We start from the raw sequence: 14,706 nt of genomic DNA on the forward strand, positions 1-14,706 counted from the left end.
GTGTATCTTATACACTGAATACAGCATTTTTGGCTTCTCAAAACCCCAAAAATGGATGTGCAGAAGGTTTGGGAGGCCTGCAAAGTGCTCCTGGGGGCTGGGGAGGGTGCAAATAAGTGAAAAATGGGCCAGATTCTGCTCAGTTGTGCCCTGCCAGTTGTGCCCTGCCAGCCCCCAGGAGCACTCTACAAGCCTTTTAAAGGCTATGCATTCCCTGTTTTTGGCACAAATGGGCCTGTTTTCATAAAAAATGGGTAATGTTTGCTCATTTTTGTCCCCCCCCCCAGCCCCCAGGAGCATTTTGCATGCCTCTAAACTCTCTGCATGTCAACATTTTCACCAAAAATGGGAGGCCTGCAGAGTGGAAAATCTTTTTTTAAAAAAAAATACCTCTTCAAAATCTTGGTGTGCCTTATACTCTGATGCATCTTACATTCCGATGCGTGTTATACTCCAAATATTGTGGTACTTATCAATGATCTCCATGTAGGGGGAAACTCACAATATCCCAACCTCAGATATTTTCATCTTTATTGTTCCTCCCTCTATCATTGAAGGATATGCATTTTTCCCTATGATTTGCACTGGATTTCACCTTTGCTTTTATTGAAAAAATGTCAGACTTCTAATTCCAAACCAATTCAAATCACACTTTATATGATCTTTGGTCAGCATAACCTTGAATAAAGGATGTAGCAGAAGGAAAAATACATTAAATTTTATTTCATCAATGTTTTCCATATTATTGAAATCTGAAAACAGCTTGCAATAAAAACAGATTTATGGATAAAGAGCAAATGGTTATAATCCAGCATTAAAGTCTATTGTAAAATGCAGTTTGTTATGAGATTGTTGTGACCCAGGCTTCCTTAAGAACCAAAAAGCAGAGTCTTGGTCCTTGAAAAAAATCCTTTTATTTACATGACTGTGAATTGCTTTCATTCCTAGTCAAAAAGGCGTAGCAAACAATCTTTCTGAGGAATATTTACCAACATGAACCTTATCTCGTTTGGAGAGATGCCAGATAACTAAACTCAATAACTTTTCATTTTGAAGAAGCCTAACAAATCTAAAATGGATATCCTATAATACGATGTTAAATATATATTCATAAAATGGTAATTAGCTTTTTACTATATTTAAGTGCTTTATGACTTGAAAGTATGAAAACCATGAAAATGTCTCTGCAAACATTGAAAATATCTGAAATTTCCTAACAGGTACCAAGACACCTAGTTTATCAATGTCAAGTTCAAAATGAGTGTTGAAATGGGGAAAGGATTAGGTTAAAGAATCTTGGGAAATGGTGAAGATGTAGCAATTTAGAACAACTTTATTATCACTTTGAATGTACACTAATCATCATACATTAACATAAAATTTTGCCCTACTGTTCTCAAAGGGTCACCACCTCCTATATATACTACATAAACATGAAAAAATAAATAAATAAATACAAAATTATGCATATACCCTCATACCCACATAGTGCATGACATATAAAGAAAAAATACACTTAGTTCAGATGTACACATAGGTTACTAATTCCTCTTTATGAGTTGTTCTCTGTGGTTTAGGTCAGGTCGGAAAACCATGATGTAGCATTTGGGCAGGAATATGCATCCCAGTAATGCAGCGCTGGAGGCCAAGATGGAGAAGACCTCCACAGCCACCATGGCTTTTCCCTTTGTGCTCAGATAGGCTGGAAAGAAGGAGATCCACACACTGCAAAAGGCCAACATGCTGAATGTGATGAATTTGGCTTCATTAAAGCTGTCAGGTAATTTACGGGCAAGAAAAGCCACAATAAAACTGGCAATGGCCAAGATACCCATGTAGCCCAAGACACAGTAGAAGAAGGAAGCTGAACCTTCATTGCACTGCAAAATCATTTCTTGGGGCTGTGAATTCATGTCCAACTCAGGAAATGGGGGAGATGCTGACAACCAAAGAATACAAATACATGCTTGGATGATAGAACAGGAAAGTACATTAGAAAGAGCCAATCTTTTCCCCACCCATTTCCTCATCTGAGATCCTGGTTTAGTGGCCATGAAAGCCACAACCACAGTGATGGTTTTGGCCAGGACACTAGAAATGGCCACTGAGAAGGTGATGCCAAACATTGTTTGACGGAGAAGGCAGGTCACTTTGCTAGGTTGGCTGAGGAACAACAAAGAGGAGAGAAAACAGAGCTGGAGAGAGACCAGCAAGGTGTATGTGAGGGACCTGTTGTTGGCTCTCACAATGGGAGTATCCCTGTGCTTAATAAAGGTTCCAAGTACCCAAGAAGTCAAGAAGAAGAAAGAAAGAGCTGCTGAAGTCAAACCAATTCCTAAAGTTTCTTGAATGGTTAGATACACCACGAGTTTTGGGATACATCCTTTCTTTTCTTTATTTGGATAATGATCTTCTGAACATTGCAAACAGTCGTCCATATCTGAAAGGAAAATCAAGGAATTTATCACCTAGACATTCCAAACTTTTGAAAATAATTTTATTTATTTATTTGCTTGCTTGCTTGTTTGTTTATTTATTTATTTATTTAGCTGTAAATTGTGGTCATTAACAGTCTGCAAGGCTTCACAAACAGTCTGTGAAGGTTCCGACAGATGTCTGCTCGAGTTGCCACAGTCTTTTAGGAGAATGCTGATAAACACCCACCTTATCTCCCTGGGAATTCTGCCAGAGACCTATTTGCCAAATGCAGAGCACAGAGTCAAACAGAACTTTTCAAATCTTGAAGCAACCAGATGAACTAATTGCTTCCTGCAGAAGCTCACATCTGGTTCGCTCCTCTTTTATGACTTATAGGAGGGGGCGATCATCTCCGAGCCTTACCCCCAATTTGACACTGTTTTCTTAATTGTTCTTGCTTTCTGGCAGTTCTGTGTATGTGCACACTGGTAACAGGCTTCTGCTGTTCTTCTACCTCGCTGATGTCAGACTCTGGAGGCTCCAGAGGCAGCAAATAACTACCAGACAATCTTGGTCCCCTCTCTGCCTCCAATGCAGAGTCCTCCTCCGAGCCTTTCCCAGACTCCAGGACTGGCCCATGTTTCTTCCCAACCTCCTCACTATCAGAATCTGCTGCCAGCTTTGCTGTCTACTGGTGGGCCACAACAATTAAAGTTTGCTTAAGTCTAATAAAAATTGGTAGAATTCCTAACCTACCATTTTGGTTTGAAATCTTCCCTTCAGGGCATGGAACACAGTCATAGCAGCAGAACTCATTTCCCTCAATCCCTTTCTTCCAGGATCCAGGGAAACAGGGGTCATTGCATCGAGAAAGCGGATGAACCTGGTGATAATCATAAAAGGTTCTGAAAACAGAGATACTTTAAGTAGTTTGTAATTGTTCTCCTTTATGAGAGAAAATATTTTTGATTCCCCCCCAAAAATATTGAATTTATCAACAATTTTAAAAGTTGTAGAAATTACAATGATGTACAAAATGTCCTGTTTGAAGGGCAAGGTGATTAAATAATTTAACAGGGTAACAATGTCATGGAAACATGGCCACTCTTGTGATGATAAATGGAAATACAAATAGCAATAGCAATAGCAGTAGACTTATATACCGCTTCATAGGCCTTTCAGGCCTCTCTAAGCGGTTTACAGAGAGTCAGCATATTGCCCCCAACAATCTGGGTCCTCATTTTACCCACCTCGGAAGGATGGAAGGCTGAGTCAACCCTGAGCCGGTGAGATTTGAACCGCTGACCTGCTGATCTAGCAGTAGCCTGCAGTGCTGCATTTTAACCACTGCGCCACCTTGGCTCATGAAATGAAATATACAAGCATGTTTTTGTATTGTAATGCCATTTTTCCAATTTTACAAATGTTTGATCTTCAGAAACTTTTGAAAAGAGTATACTAGTGTTTATTTAAAAAAAAACAGAAGTCAGATTTCCAAACAGACTGCATTCAATATCAGATCATAATGGTTTAATCATAGCCCATTCAGTAATTTGATACCTGGTTAAAAGCTGGGTGCCAGACAATCACCTCTTCATCCATGAATAATTCCTTTCCTTTTGGAGATTGGAGATCCATCTTTCCAACTATGACTCTCTGAAAGGATCTGTTTGGAAAAGTGATCAAGTTGGTGATGTCGAATCCATCAGTTGCTTCCCCTTTCTCATTCAGGAACACTCTCTCCCCAGCTGAATTGTTAAAAGAAATGCCTTGAAGAAATGAATGGAGCTACTTGAAAACAAATGAAAGAGAAAGGGAGTTGAATACAACATAGTAGAGAGGTGGACACTGTATTCAATTTTCATTGACACATTCTTGCCATTCCTATTTCAATTATTAAATATGTACACTAAGAAATTTGATAATTGATGTTTCATAGAAATGTAGATAGCTGCTCTATTATTAACTTGATATTATTTTATGGATAAAGATAAGAATGAACCAACGCTGAATGAAAGTAGACTATTACGATTAACCAACTTCCTTCAATAATTTAAACAATAATGAAACATAGAACATATTTGATCTTCCCTCAGTGGTATAAATGTATTTGATAATCTTAAATATGATAAATTTCCTTTAGCCAGATTTGAAAATTTGAGACTCCTTCTTCAATAGATGTGAGATGAACATTATGAGGGAGAGGGAGGGGGGGATGGGGAGAGAGAGAGAAAGAAAGAGAGAGAGAGATGAGAGACAGAGATGAGGGAGAGAACACACCACTTCTGAAAATAAACATCTCCTAATTCATTCCTCTTCGATTCTGATAAGGACAGAATGCTCAGCTTCTCAATCCTGACAAATTCACGAGCCAGAAAGAAGTATTTGGACATTATTTTTGGACAAGGCAATGAAAAGTAACCTAAATTATCATTTTAAATATTTCTTATTGTACAAGCTGTGGTGTTTCCCTCGATACTGATACCTAAACATGATAAAAGATAGAGAAGGGAACTAGAGGGTCAGGCACACTGGGCTTAATTATCACTAACAAAGATGAAATGAAAGAAGATGTTCAAGTTATAGGAATGTTATGTGTGAGTGATCACACAACACTGGAGTTTAACATTATGCAAATAAAAGCAATATAACACAGACAAACTAGAATCTTGAACTTCAAGACAGCTGATTTCAATATACTTGGAGAGAGCTTGTAAGAGATTCCATGGATTGGAATTCAAAAGGTGAAAAAACAACCCAAGAAGCTTGGGAAAAGTTGAAAAGTGACATTATAAAAGCCCACTCTAGCACAATTCCAATGCAGATGAAAAATAAGAAATCTCAAAAGAAATCTGCATGGGTGTACAAAGTAATCTCTGATAAAATGAAGGAGGAAAAGGACAAATATAAAAAGTTGATGGGAGGCAAATAACCAAGGCAGAATATCAGCAAATAGTTCAAACTTGCAAAAATTAAGTCAGGAAAGCTAAGTCTCAAAATAAACTACTTTTTATGTAGTTTATTTCGCGAAATGAAGGAGGAAACCTTATACATTTTAAACAAGCCACTATCTAACCACTTGGTAAAGGCAAGTTTTTTCTATTATTTAATTATTCTGTCAGGAAATTTCTTTTTATTTCTAGGTTATTTCTCATATTTAACTTGATTCCACATATGGAAAATGTTAAGACATTCCACAGTGGGTTCACAAAATAATTCTACATCAAACTTCTCATTGAAATTAAAGAAGTATCTCATGCAAAGGGAATACCTGCCAAGCCTGGAGATATGGATAGTCAGTTTTCTTATGAATCATAGTTCTTTTTCTATTGAAATATAGTGTGTATAGAGCCTGCAAAGCATGAGCCACAGCATAAACAGCATTGTAGACACTGTAGCTTTGGCCAGTCATTTCTATTTCAAACAAAGGTGCAGGAAGATCTTCTAGCTTCTTCTGCCCACTGCACTGCTTATCATGCAATTCTTGCAATTCTGATTTTGGAAATGAACAATCAAATGATTGTTCCCAAACATCCTGTAGAAACCCATCTCCAGAGACGGAAAGAGGATTTACACTCTGAAGAAATTCCTTGTAACCTGCAACTGCTGTTGAATGAACAGTGAAGGAAAGAGCTCCATGGAACATCTGGAGATCCCACAGTACTTGAAATCCTGATAATATGAAATCAATCTGTGCAGTCATGATCCACACCTTTCTAAACAATGCAATTTCCTTGCTTTCAGGATCGACTACAAATGGAATAAATCTTAGCCACGTAATGGCCCAGGATTCTCCGTAGACAAGAAATGCATTGGTTTTGCTATTCATCATATTAATGGAAATCATGGAGATCGTTTGATAAATTTCTAGGTGGTCGTCCACATGGGTTTGTTGTGACATCCTTTCTATGAACGCTGAGCATATTCCATTCTGGGAAAGCAAGGGCTGCATTTTCTGCAAGAAATTTTCTCCATTGTGGTTATCAACAGAGAAAATCCCAATCCACGTCCACCTGAAATGACGAAGCAGCTGGATAATCCCAGTATACTGATGGTCCTCTTTGGGGACCATGGAATAAAGTGAAGAGAGTCTACTTGCTTCAAATTCCTTTTTAGCTACCGAGCCATATGCCAGCTATAAGAAAGTGGAATAGGATTCTCTTGAAATGTTAAATAGAACTATTGCTTCTTATCTAGATTTCTTATGAAATACACTCAAGCAACATTTTTCTCTAGAATTCTTCTAAATATTACTATAGAAAAGAATAGAAGAATATATCTTTATTACAGCCAGAGACCAGTAATAGACATCACTTTTTACAATATATTAATAAAAAGTACTGACATTATTAGTGGATAATAACATCCCTGTTAAGAAAATACATGTTCTCAAACTGTTTGGGTCACTCACTCCCTAGTTTACGAGGGTGAAAAGCCGATAAGTATGTAAGTAAATATAATGTTCCAAAAATTATTAGAAATATCTCCAAAAAATTGGTACACGTTGACAGCTATAATTCTGTAACCATTTTTTTTCCTTGTGGCCATTGCAGCAACACAGAATTTTGCCACTGCATGCATGGTAGATGGGTTTGAGTCCCGGAGGAGAAAGCCTACATAAAAATTGTCTGCGCTCCCTGACAATATCTCTAGTAAGGGGAGAATATATGCTGCCCTATAAACTCTGTATAACTCACAGTACAATAAAACACGTGAGATATCTTCAACTTCTCCTTTACCACATATACATACCTGTTCTGCTATTGGTGTTATAGAAATTAATTACTTGGAATTACATCCAAGTACTACATATTATTACATATAAGAGATCAATAAAGGGTTCCCCTAGCATATATGTGCTAGTCATTCCCAACTCTATGGGGTGGTGGTGCTCATCTCCGTTTCAAAGCTGAGGAGCCAGCGCTGTCCAAAGATGTCTCCATGGTCATGTGGCTGGCATGGCTAAACTGTGCTGAAGGCACATGGAGCACTGTTACTTTCCACCAAAGGTGGCACCTATTTTTCTACTTGCATGTTTTACATGTTTTTGAACTGCTAGATTGGCAGAAGCTGGGATAAGGGAGTTCACTCTTTTACGCGGCACTACAGATTCAAACACCCGAATGCTGACCTTGCTGATCGACAACTTCAGTGTCTTAGCCACTGAGCCACCACATCCCTCTAAGAGATTAATAGATTCAAATAGTATACTTCACTCAACTATGGAAGGACTCTGGATACCCTGTGTTTGGCATTGTAGTTTCAGAAAAAAAATGCTAAGTAATAGACCTGACAATACCTTAGCACAAATCCAACCCTATTATTTGATGCTCATTAAATATTTCATAACAATAAAATATATACTTTTTTAGACCGCCTTCTGCCAATTACCTCCCTACGACCTATAAGATCTCATAGGTTAGGCCTCCTCCGCATTCCATCGGCCAGCCAGTGTCGGCTGGCAACCACAAGGAGGAGGGCCTTCTCAGCAGCGGCCCCGACCCTTTGGAACGAGCTCCCCGTAGAGATTCGTACCCTCTCCACCGTCCAGGCCTTCCGCACAGCCTTGAAGAACTGGCTCACCCGTCAGGCCTGGGGATAAGGACCATTACCCCGCCCGAATGTTGTATGCATGTTGCTTATTATTTTATTATGTGTTGTCGTCTTAGTGCTGTATTCCCCCCTCCCTGGTTTCTGTGAGCCGCCCTGAGTCCCCTCAGGGAAAAGGGCGGCCTACAAATAAAATCAATTCAATTCAATTCAATTCAATTCAATTTCCCACAATCCCATCACATTACTTGTGGAATCTTGAAGAATCCTATAATTTCAGCTATGTGAGATGATGTGTCAAAATCCAATCCCCCAATGATAGCCATGAGATTCTTCTGGTTTTCACATTTGTAGTTAGGGACAAATTCTTGGGATTTGAAAAGCAGGTCCAGGGTGGTGCGATAGGTCATCCTTGCATCGAGGTAACTGTCATAGATGTGGAACCCAAGAGTGATGTTAGATAAGATCTGGGAGTCCTCATTGATCTCCTTCACAGCAAAAGCCAAGGCGAGGACATGTTGATGAAATTTGGTCGTTGCACTGCAAATAATTAAATTATTCCAGGTGAAAATATAAGATGACAATTCTCATAAGGTGGCATCTTCTCTATATCAATAAAAAAACATTTCTTTCTCTGATGGTAATAGAAAGTTAGTAGCTTTTCTGAAATTTCTACAGAGGTGTTCTTGATATTCTCTGAGCTTGTTTCCTTTCTTGTAGGCATTTCATCACCACTCATCTCTGTTTCAAAGCCAAAGAGCCAGCACTGTCCGAAGACTTCTCTGTGGTCATGTGGCCGGCATGACTAAACACCAAAGGTGCACAAAACACTGTTACCTTCCCACCAAGGTTCCTGTTTTTCTACTTGCATTTTGTACATGCTTTCGAACCACTCATTCCAACTTAACACCAGGTGATGTTATCTAGTTTGAATAGATAACATCACCTGGTGTTAAGTTGGAATGAGCCAAGGTGGCGCAGTGGTTAAATGCAGCACTGCAGGCTACTGCTAGATCAGCAGTTCAGCGGTTCAAATCTCACCGGCTCAAGGTTGACTCAGCCTTCCATCCTTCCGAGGTGGGTAAAATGAGGACCCAGATTGTTGGGGGCAATATGCTGACTCTCTGTAAACCGCTTAGAGAGGGCTGAAAGCCCTATGAAGCGGTATATAAGTCTACTGCTATTGCTATTGAATAATGAAATGTCTTGAAATGAAAAACAACCAATGTCACCAAAGACCCTGAACTAAAATATTGTCCTTTATTGGTAATTTGTACACTATGTTTCCATGATGTGCAACAAACATATGCTGCAACAAATGCAAGTGGTACTATGTTTATTTTCTATTGGATTTTCACAAGGTTTTATAGGAATACTTTCAGCATGTGTACTACTCATTTACTCTATGTATATTTTCTATATTTGATAATGCCAACCCTTTTTAAAAAATCACTTTAACCTCAATCAGTGGTGGGATTCAGCCAGTTCGCACCTATTTGGGAAAACCGGTTTATAACTTTCTAAGCAGTTCAGAGAACCGATTGTTGGAAGAAATCTCCTTTTGTTTTTTCCACTTTACAGGGCTAATCCTGTAAGGAAGGCAGGAAGGAAACATTCTAGTGTTGTTTCTAGCCTCATCTTTGTTGCCCTGCTTACAGAAATTGTCTCTCCAGTTAACCTTTATTACATTGTAACAGCTAAGGCGAAGCGCCCATCGCCCTGAGTAACCTTGAGTTGGACAAGCCCACTCAGTCACATGGCCACTGAACCCAATCTACCCAGATAGTCATTAGGGCAGAGAACCGGTTGCTAAATTATTTGAATCCCACCACTGACCTCAATATATGTCCAATAAGAGACTTCTTGATCTGAAGCTTTGTACATTTCATGCAAAAGACTTCAAAATAACATAAAGAAGAGTCTTTCTTCTGCCACAACCAGATGCATTTGAAAGACACAGAAAACATAAAAGGTAATGGTAAATGTTCCCCTCTCATATATGTGCTAGTCATTCCTGACTCTAGGGGGTGGTGCTCATCTCTGTTTCAAAGCCAAAGAGCCAGCACTGTCCGAAGACGTCTCTGTGGTCATGTGGCCGGCATGACTAAACACCAAAGGTGCACAAAACACTGTTACCTTCCCACCAAAAGTGGTTCCTGTTTTTCTACTTGCATTTTGTACATGCTTTCGAACTGCTAGGTTGGCAGAAGCTGGGACAAGTAACGGGAGCTCATTCCATTATGGGGCGCTAGGGATTTGAACAGCCAAACTGCCGACCTTTCAGTTCAACTAGCTCAGTGTCTTAGCCACTGAGCCACCACATCCCCACAGAAAGCATAGATTACATCAAAAGAATTATATGCAGTATTTATGCACAAATAGGGTTTATTTATATAAGGGGCTTTTGGAGATCTGGTTAAGAACAGATAGAAAAAAAATCTTACACTGGTATTCCATAAGGTATTATGGCAGGGTTTTCATTAAATTTACTTTCAACAAAGTGGTAAAGGAGATGAGATGCCATCCCACCAATGATGAGGTCTCCAGGCTGATACCACTCATGTGGAACAAGGAAAGCATCACTTGCAGGGCAGCTCAAAGTACCTACTTTATGCACCAAAAACATCAGGAGAAACATCTTGATGCTTTTGTTATTGTGCAGATGTTTTGACTTCCATCGTACCAGTCGGAAAGTACAGATAATCCAATACTTCATCTAACGATTGTATTTGAGAATGCAATTGATTACAAAATCTATCATTTTCTATTTGAAGTTCCAAGTGGGTGCAAATTTGTTTCTTGGATACTGCCAGGATTTGCACAGATATTCTGGCAGAAGAGAACAGAGCGTAGAATCTTGAAGGAATTAATCTGACAGTTTGTCATACCTTGGGCCAATCTCCCAGTGGTTCAAGACTTACTTTATAGCCAAACAACTACCTTGATTGTTATTGAATTTAAATACCCTTTTCTGCAGCCTTATTTTTATATTCAGGCTTAGATAAGAAAATACATGTGATTCCCCTATGAGATAATTATTTTTGTTTTGATCAGCTATTTTTTTTTAAATGAGCAATGCTATTAAACGTAGCCTATGGAACACTTGCAATAGAATATATATTTAATTGTTGAAAACATAGAAATAAAAATAATGTTTTTTTTCAAGATACCAGATTTATTTTCAACCAATTTTTTACAAGATAAAATATGTATAGATCTGTCATGCTCCCATTGGAGCCTGAACAGAGGTGGGTTTCAAAAATTTTTAGAACCTCTTCTGTAGGCGTGGCCTGCTTTGTGGGAATTGCTTGCCAGCCATGTGACCGGGTGGGAGAAGCTTGCCAGCCTTGTGACTTGAGTGGGAGTGGCTTGGTAGTCATGTGACTAGGTGGGTGTGGCCAACTTGTAAAATGTGATGAAACTCACTTAACAACACTCTTGCTTAACAACCAAAATGTTGGCTCAGAAACTCTGGCATTTGAAGCACACAAGTCTTAAAGCTGTCAGGTTACAAGACCCTTGCACCCCTAACCCTTTAGGGGGAAAACTCCAGGGGTGTTCAAACTTGACAGTTTTAAGGCTTGTGGACTTCAATTCCCAGAATTCCTCCTCTCGCTCTTCATCTTGATGATGTGCGGATGGACAGGGGAAGGGAGCTGGAACTGGTTCTAAATGGCACTGTAGATTTGTGGAACCTCTTCTATAGAAGAGGTTGGAACTGGCATGAACCCACCCCTGAGCCTGAATCCTTGGAAGAAGATGAGCCAGAACTGAAGCTGATGGAGATGCTTCAAATGAAAATGCGGAGGAGGAGTCTGAGTCAGGCCAGGGACATTCAAGCTTGGAGGAAGGGGGGCAGGATAACCAAGAGAGGCTAAGCAGTGAACAAAAGAGACAGAGCTCGGCCGATGAGCAAGGACCACGCCCTCCTGATCCTCAAGCATGGAGAGTGGAGAGAAGGCAAAAACAGTGCAGACTGATGCGACTACTTGGGAGGAGAGCACCCCAATACTTGTGCTAATAGCATCGGGCTAGACTACTTTCTGGAACCCACCCCTGCACCACAGGTGCCTCTGACATACATCAATGTCAAATTGGCCATGTTGGCCACACCCATCCGATCCCCCCCTCCAAAGTCAAACTCAACCCTGATGCGGCTCTCAATGACATTGAGTTTGATACCCCTGCTCTATCAAATTTGATTACCTTGACAAAAGGCAGACTTCTAATTGCTAGTCAAATCTACTCACTCTTTATTATGGTTGTTTTGAATAAAGGATGAGACAGAAGAGAGAATACAAAGAGCATAAAATAATAGAGTTGGAAAGGTGCTCTGACCCCTTCCTCCGTCCAGTAACGAATGCCGAGACAAGCTTAACTGGAATTTCACAGCACTTTATTAGCAAGAAACCAAAACTTTGTTGGCTGAAAGCCAAGCATAACAAACAGATAAGAACCTTGGCAGCAACTCAGACTTCAACAGAAAACAGCTTCTCCAGTGTTAGGAATGACATTGCATCCTGCAAAACCAGGCTCCTCCCAGTCTCTCTTTAAATACAATCTTGAGAGGAGCCTAATTACAATCACCTGGGTCCAATTATCTTTTGTAACTGCGGAGCTGCTCTCTATGTCGATCTGCCCGGCGTTGCCGGGCATCCAGGACCACCTCCCTTGTCTCCTCATCACTACTCCAAGGCGTGATGTCAGGAGCACACTCCCTTCGGCTCTCACCACTGCTCCATGCCTCAGGAGCCTGCTGGTGGCCAACCAGCCTCTCTGCGCCCTGCTCAGAGTCGGAACCCTATCCAGGGTCCTCCACCTCTTCTAGAGCCGACTCATTAGGCCCCTCGCTGTCGGAGTCTGTTTGCAGCTCCAAGGGCTCCTTCTGGTCCACAACAGAAAGGTCTTCTAGTCCAACTCCCTGCACCCTCTCAAGCAGGAGCTCCCATACCATTTCAAACAAATAGTTGTCCAGTCTCCTTTTCAAAGCTTCCAGTGATGAAGCACACCAAGCTTCTGAAGGCCAGCTATTCCATTAGCTGATTGCTCTCACCATTAGGAAATTTCTCTTTAGTTCTATTTTGCTTCTTTTGTTGATTAATTTTCATCCATTATTTTTCTCACGCATGCGTGAGAATGAGAATGGCTGCCGAGTCTTACCGCTCCGGCTACCGAAAGACAGCAAAGAAATAATTCAGATGACCAGGACCCCTGACATGGAAGCAGAGGGGTTCCTGCAGAGCACGGACGTTTGGGCTCTCCAGGGAGGTAACTATTTGAGGAGGGGGCTGCATTTGAGCGGCTCCTGGACGGCGTTACCTCCCCCGTTTCTTTCGCTGACCTACTTAAACAGCTGGCTGGCGGCGGCAGCGGAGACGGCTTTGTACGAGAGGCGGCGGTTTCAGCCTCATTGCCCTGGGAATCGTTGGACTTTCCCTTTGAAGACTTTCCCTTTAAATGAGCAGTGCCGAGGCGTTGGTGTGTGTCCCGAAGAGGGGGTGGGGAGCCCAGGAGAGATGTCTATCGGGTCTGGGGGACTGGCTTCTTGCCCCCACCATAGCCCTGTGGACTCCCCCCCTTCCCTCCTGGCGCGGCGCTTTTTTCCGCTTTTGCCGCTGTCCCTACGAGGCTCCACGTTGCCTGACCATCTTTCTGCTCAGACTGGGACTCAAGGACCCCAACGACAGGCCTCCTGTGGTGACCAGTGCCATCCACTGCTGCTACTACTCCAGGAGTATTGCATTAATCACCACTATTGTCATCATTTTGTATTAGACGCCATTACTCCGGAGAGACAACGAGCTGGCAGCTTGGACTCCCCCCAGTGGCCACTACTGCAACTGCAGCCCTCGGATTTTTACACGGATTTTTATATGCATGAACGAACTACACCTGTTCAATCAGTGTTACCTCTCTCTGCTCCAGTGTCACTACTGCAGCCACTCAGACTCTGCCTTTTACTAAACATTTGGCAGTCTGGACTTAACATCTTTGGCAGGCCCCTAAACCATCTAGACTCCTGGGACTTTTCAATCCTACTAGAGGGAGAGAAGCACCATCCTCCCCCCTCTATGTATTTTCAGCGGACTGGAACTGGGCCTTTAACCATCCTGCCAATTAATTGCCAGAGGAAGGGAGAGGAGTGGAGTACCTCTCCCCCCCTCCCCCCCTAGGGGAGGGTGGAGGACGCCTTGGACTATCACAAGCTTAGTACGGACTTGCCAACTGGCGCAACTTTTAATTTTTAAATTTTAATTTTTAAATTGGTATGTTGAGTGCATGAGATTGTCTGGGATGGTGTGAATGACCTCACTTTTATTATTGTTATTGTTGTAATCTGTGTTTTTTTAACCACTCGTGAGGACTGCTTGTGTGAGAGTTTGGGTATGATTGACTCGGAGGACCTGCCGGGATTTGCGGGGGTCACCGGGGTGGTCGGGGGGACTATGGCCACGGGAGAGGGTCAGAGCATTGCGGTCATAACAGGGAGGGGCAGATATGGCGGGGACTTTAGGGCAAGCCATTACCGGGGAAGGAGGGTTCGCTACATCACAGAGATCCCTCCTTCCGGCCCTATGAGTCCCACTCCAAGACCAGATGGCGCGAGCAGTCAGGACCCTGGTCTCAGGCTGTTGTCGCTAAATGCCAGGTCTGTTGTTCACAAAGCTCCCCTCGTCCGGGACTTAATTGTTGACGAGAGGGCAGACCTGGCATGTATTACTGAAACCTGGCTGGGCA

At 41.6% G+C, this 14,706-nt stretch overlaps 1 protein-coding gene across 1 annotated transcript; it reads right to left on the reverse strand.

Moving 5' to 3' along the window:
• Positions 1-797: 797 nt before the first annotated feature.
• LOC148046820 (vomeronasal type-2 receptor 26-like) lies at positions 798-6,490 on the reverse strand. Its single transcript, XM_087712103.1, has 4 exons — positions 5,690-6,490; positions 3,979-4,206; positions 3,175-3,301; positions 798-2,440 (listed from the first exon to the last, which is right to left on the reverse strand). The coding sequence occupies exons 1-4, from the start codon at positions 6,488-6,490 to the stop codon at positions 1,542-1,544; spliced, it is 2,055 nt and encodes a 684-aa protein (XP_087568229.1). The 3' UTR covers positions 798-1,541.
• Positions 6,491-14,706: the final 8,216 nt, after the last annotated feature.

The sequence above is a fragment of the Thamnophis sirtalis genome, unplaced genomic scaffold (genome assembly GCF_051295495.1).
Source record: "Thamnophis sirtalis isolate CommonGarterSnake01/CBP01778 unplaced genomic scaffold, rThaSir2_p1.2 scaffold_4, whole genome shotgun sequence".
NCBI classification, from domain to species: domain Eukaryota; kingdom Metazoa; phylum Chordata; class Lepidosauria; order Squamata; family Natricidae; genus Thamnophis; species Thamnophis sirtalis.

What these genes read in the sequence shown, in the direction of transcription:
- LOC148046820 (XM_087712103.1), bottom strand. Translation starts at nt 6,490, where the DNA reads ATGGTCCCCAAAGAGGACCATCAGTATACTGGGATTATCCAGCTGCTT. An exon ending in CATATCTCCAGGCTTGGCAG is followed by an intron (nt 4,207 to 5,689) that starts GTATTCCCTTTG and finishes GTTTTCAAGTAG; the next exon opens with CTCCATTCATTTCTTCAAGG. An exon ending in GGCACCCAGCTTTTAACCAG is followed by an intron (nt 3,302 to 3,978) that starts GTATCAAATTAC and finishes GATTATCACCAG; the next exon opens with GTTCATCCGCTTTCTCGATG.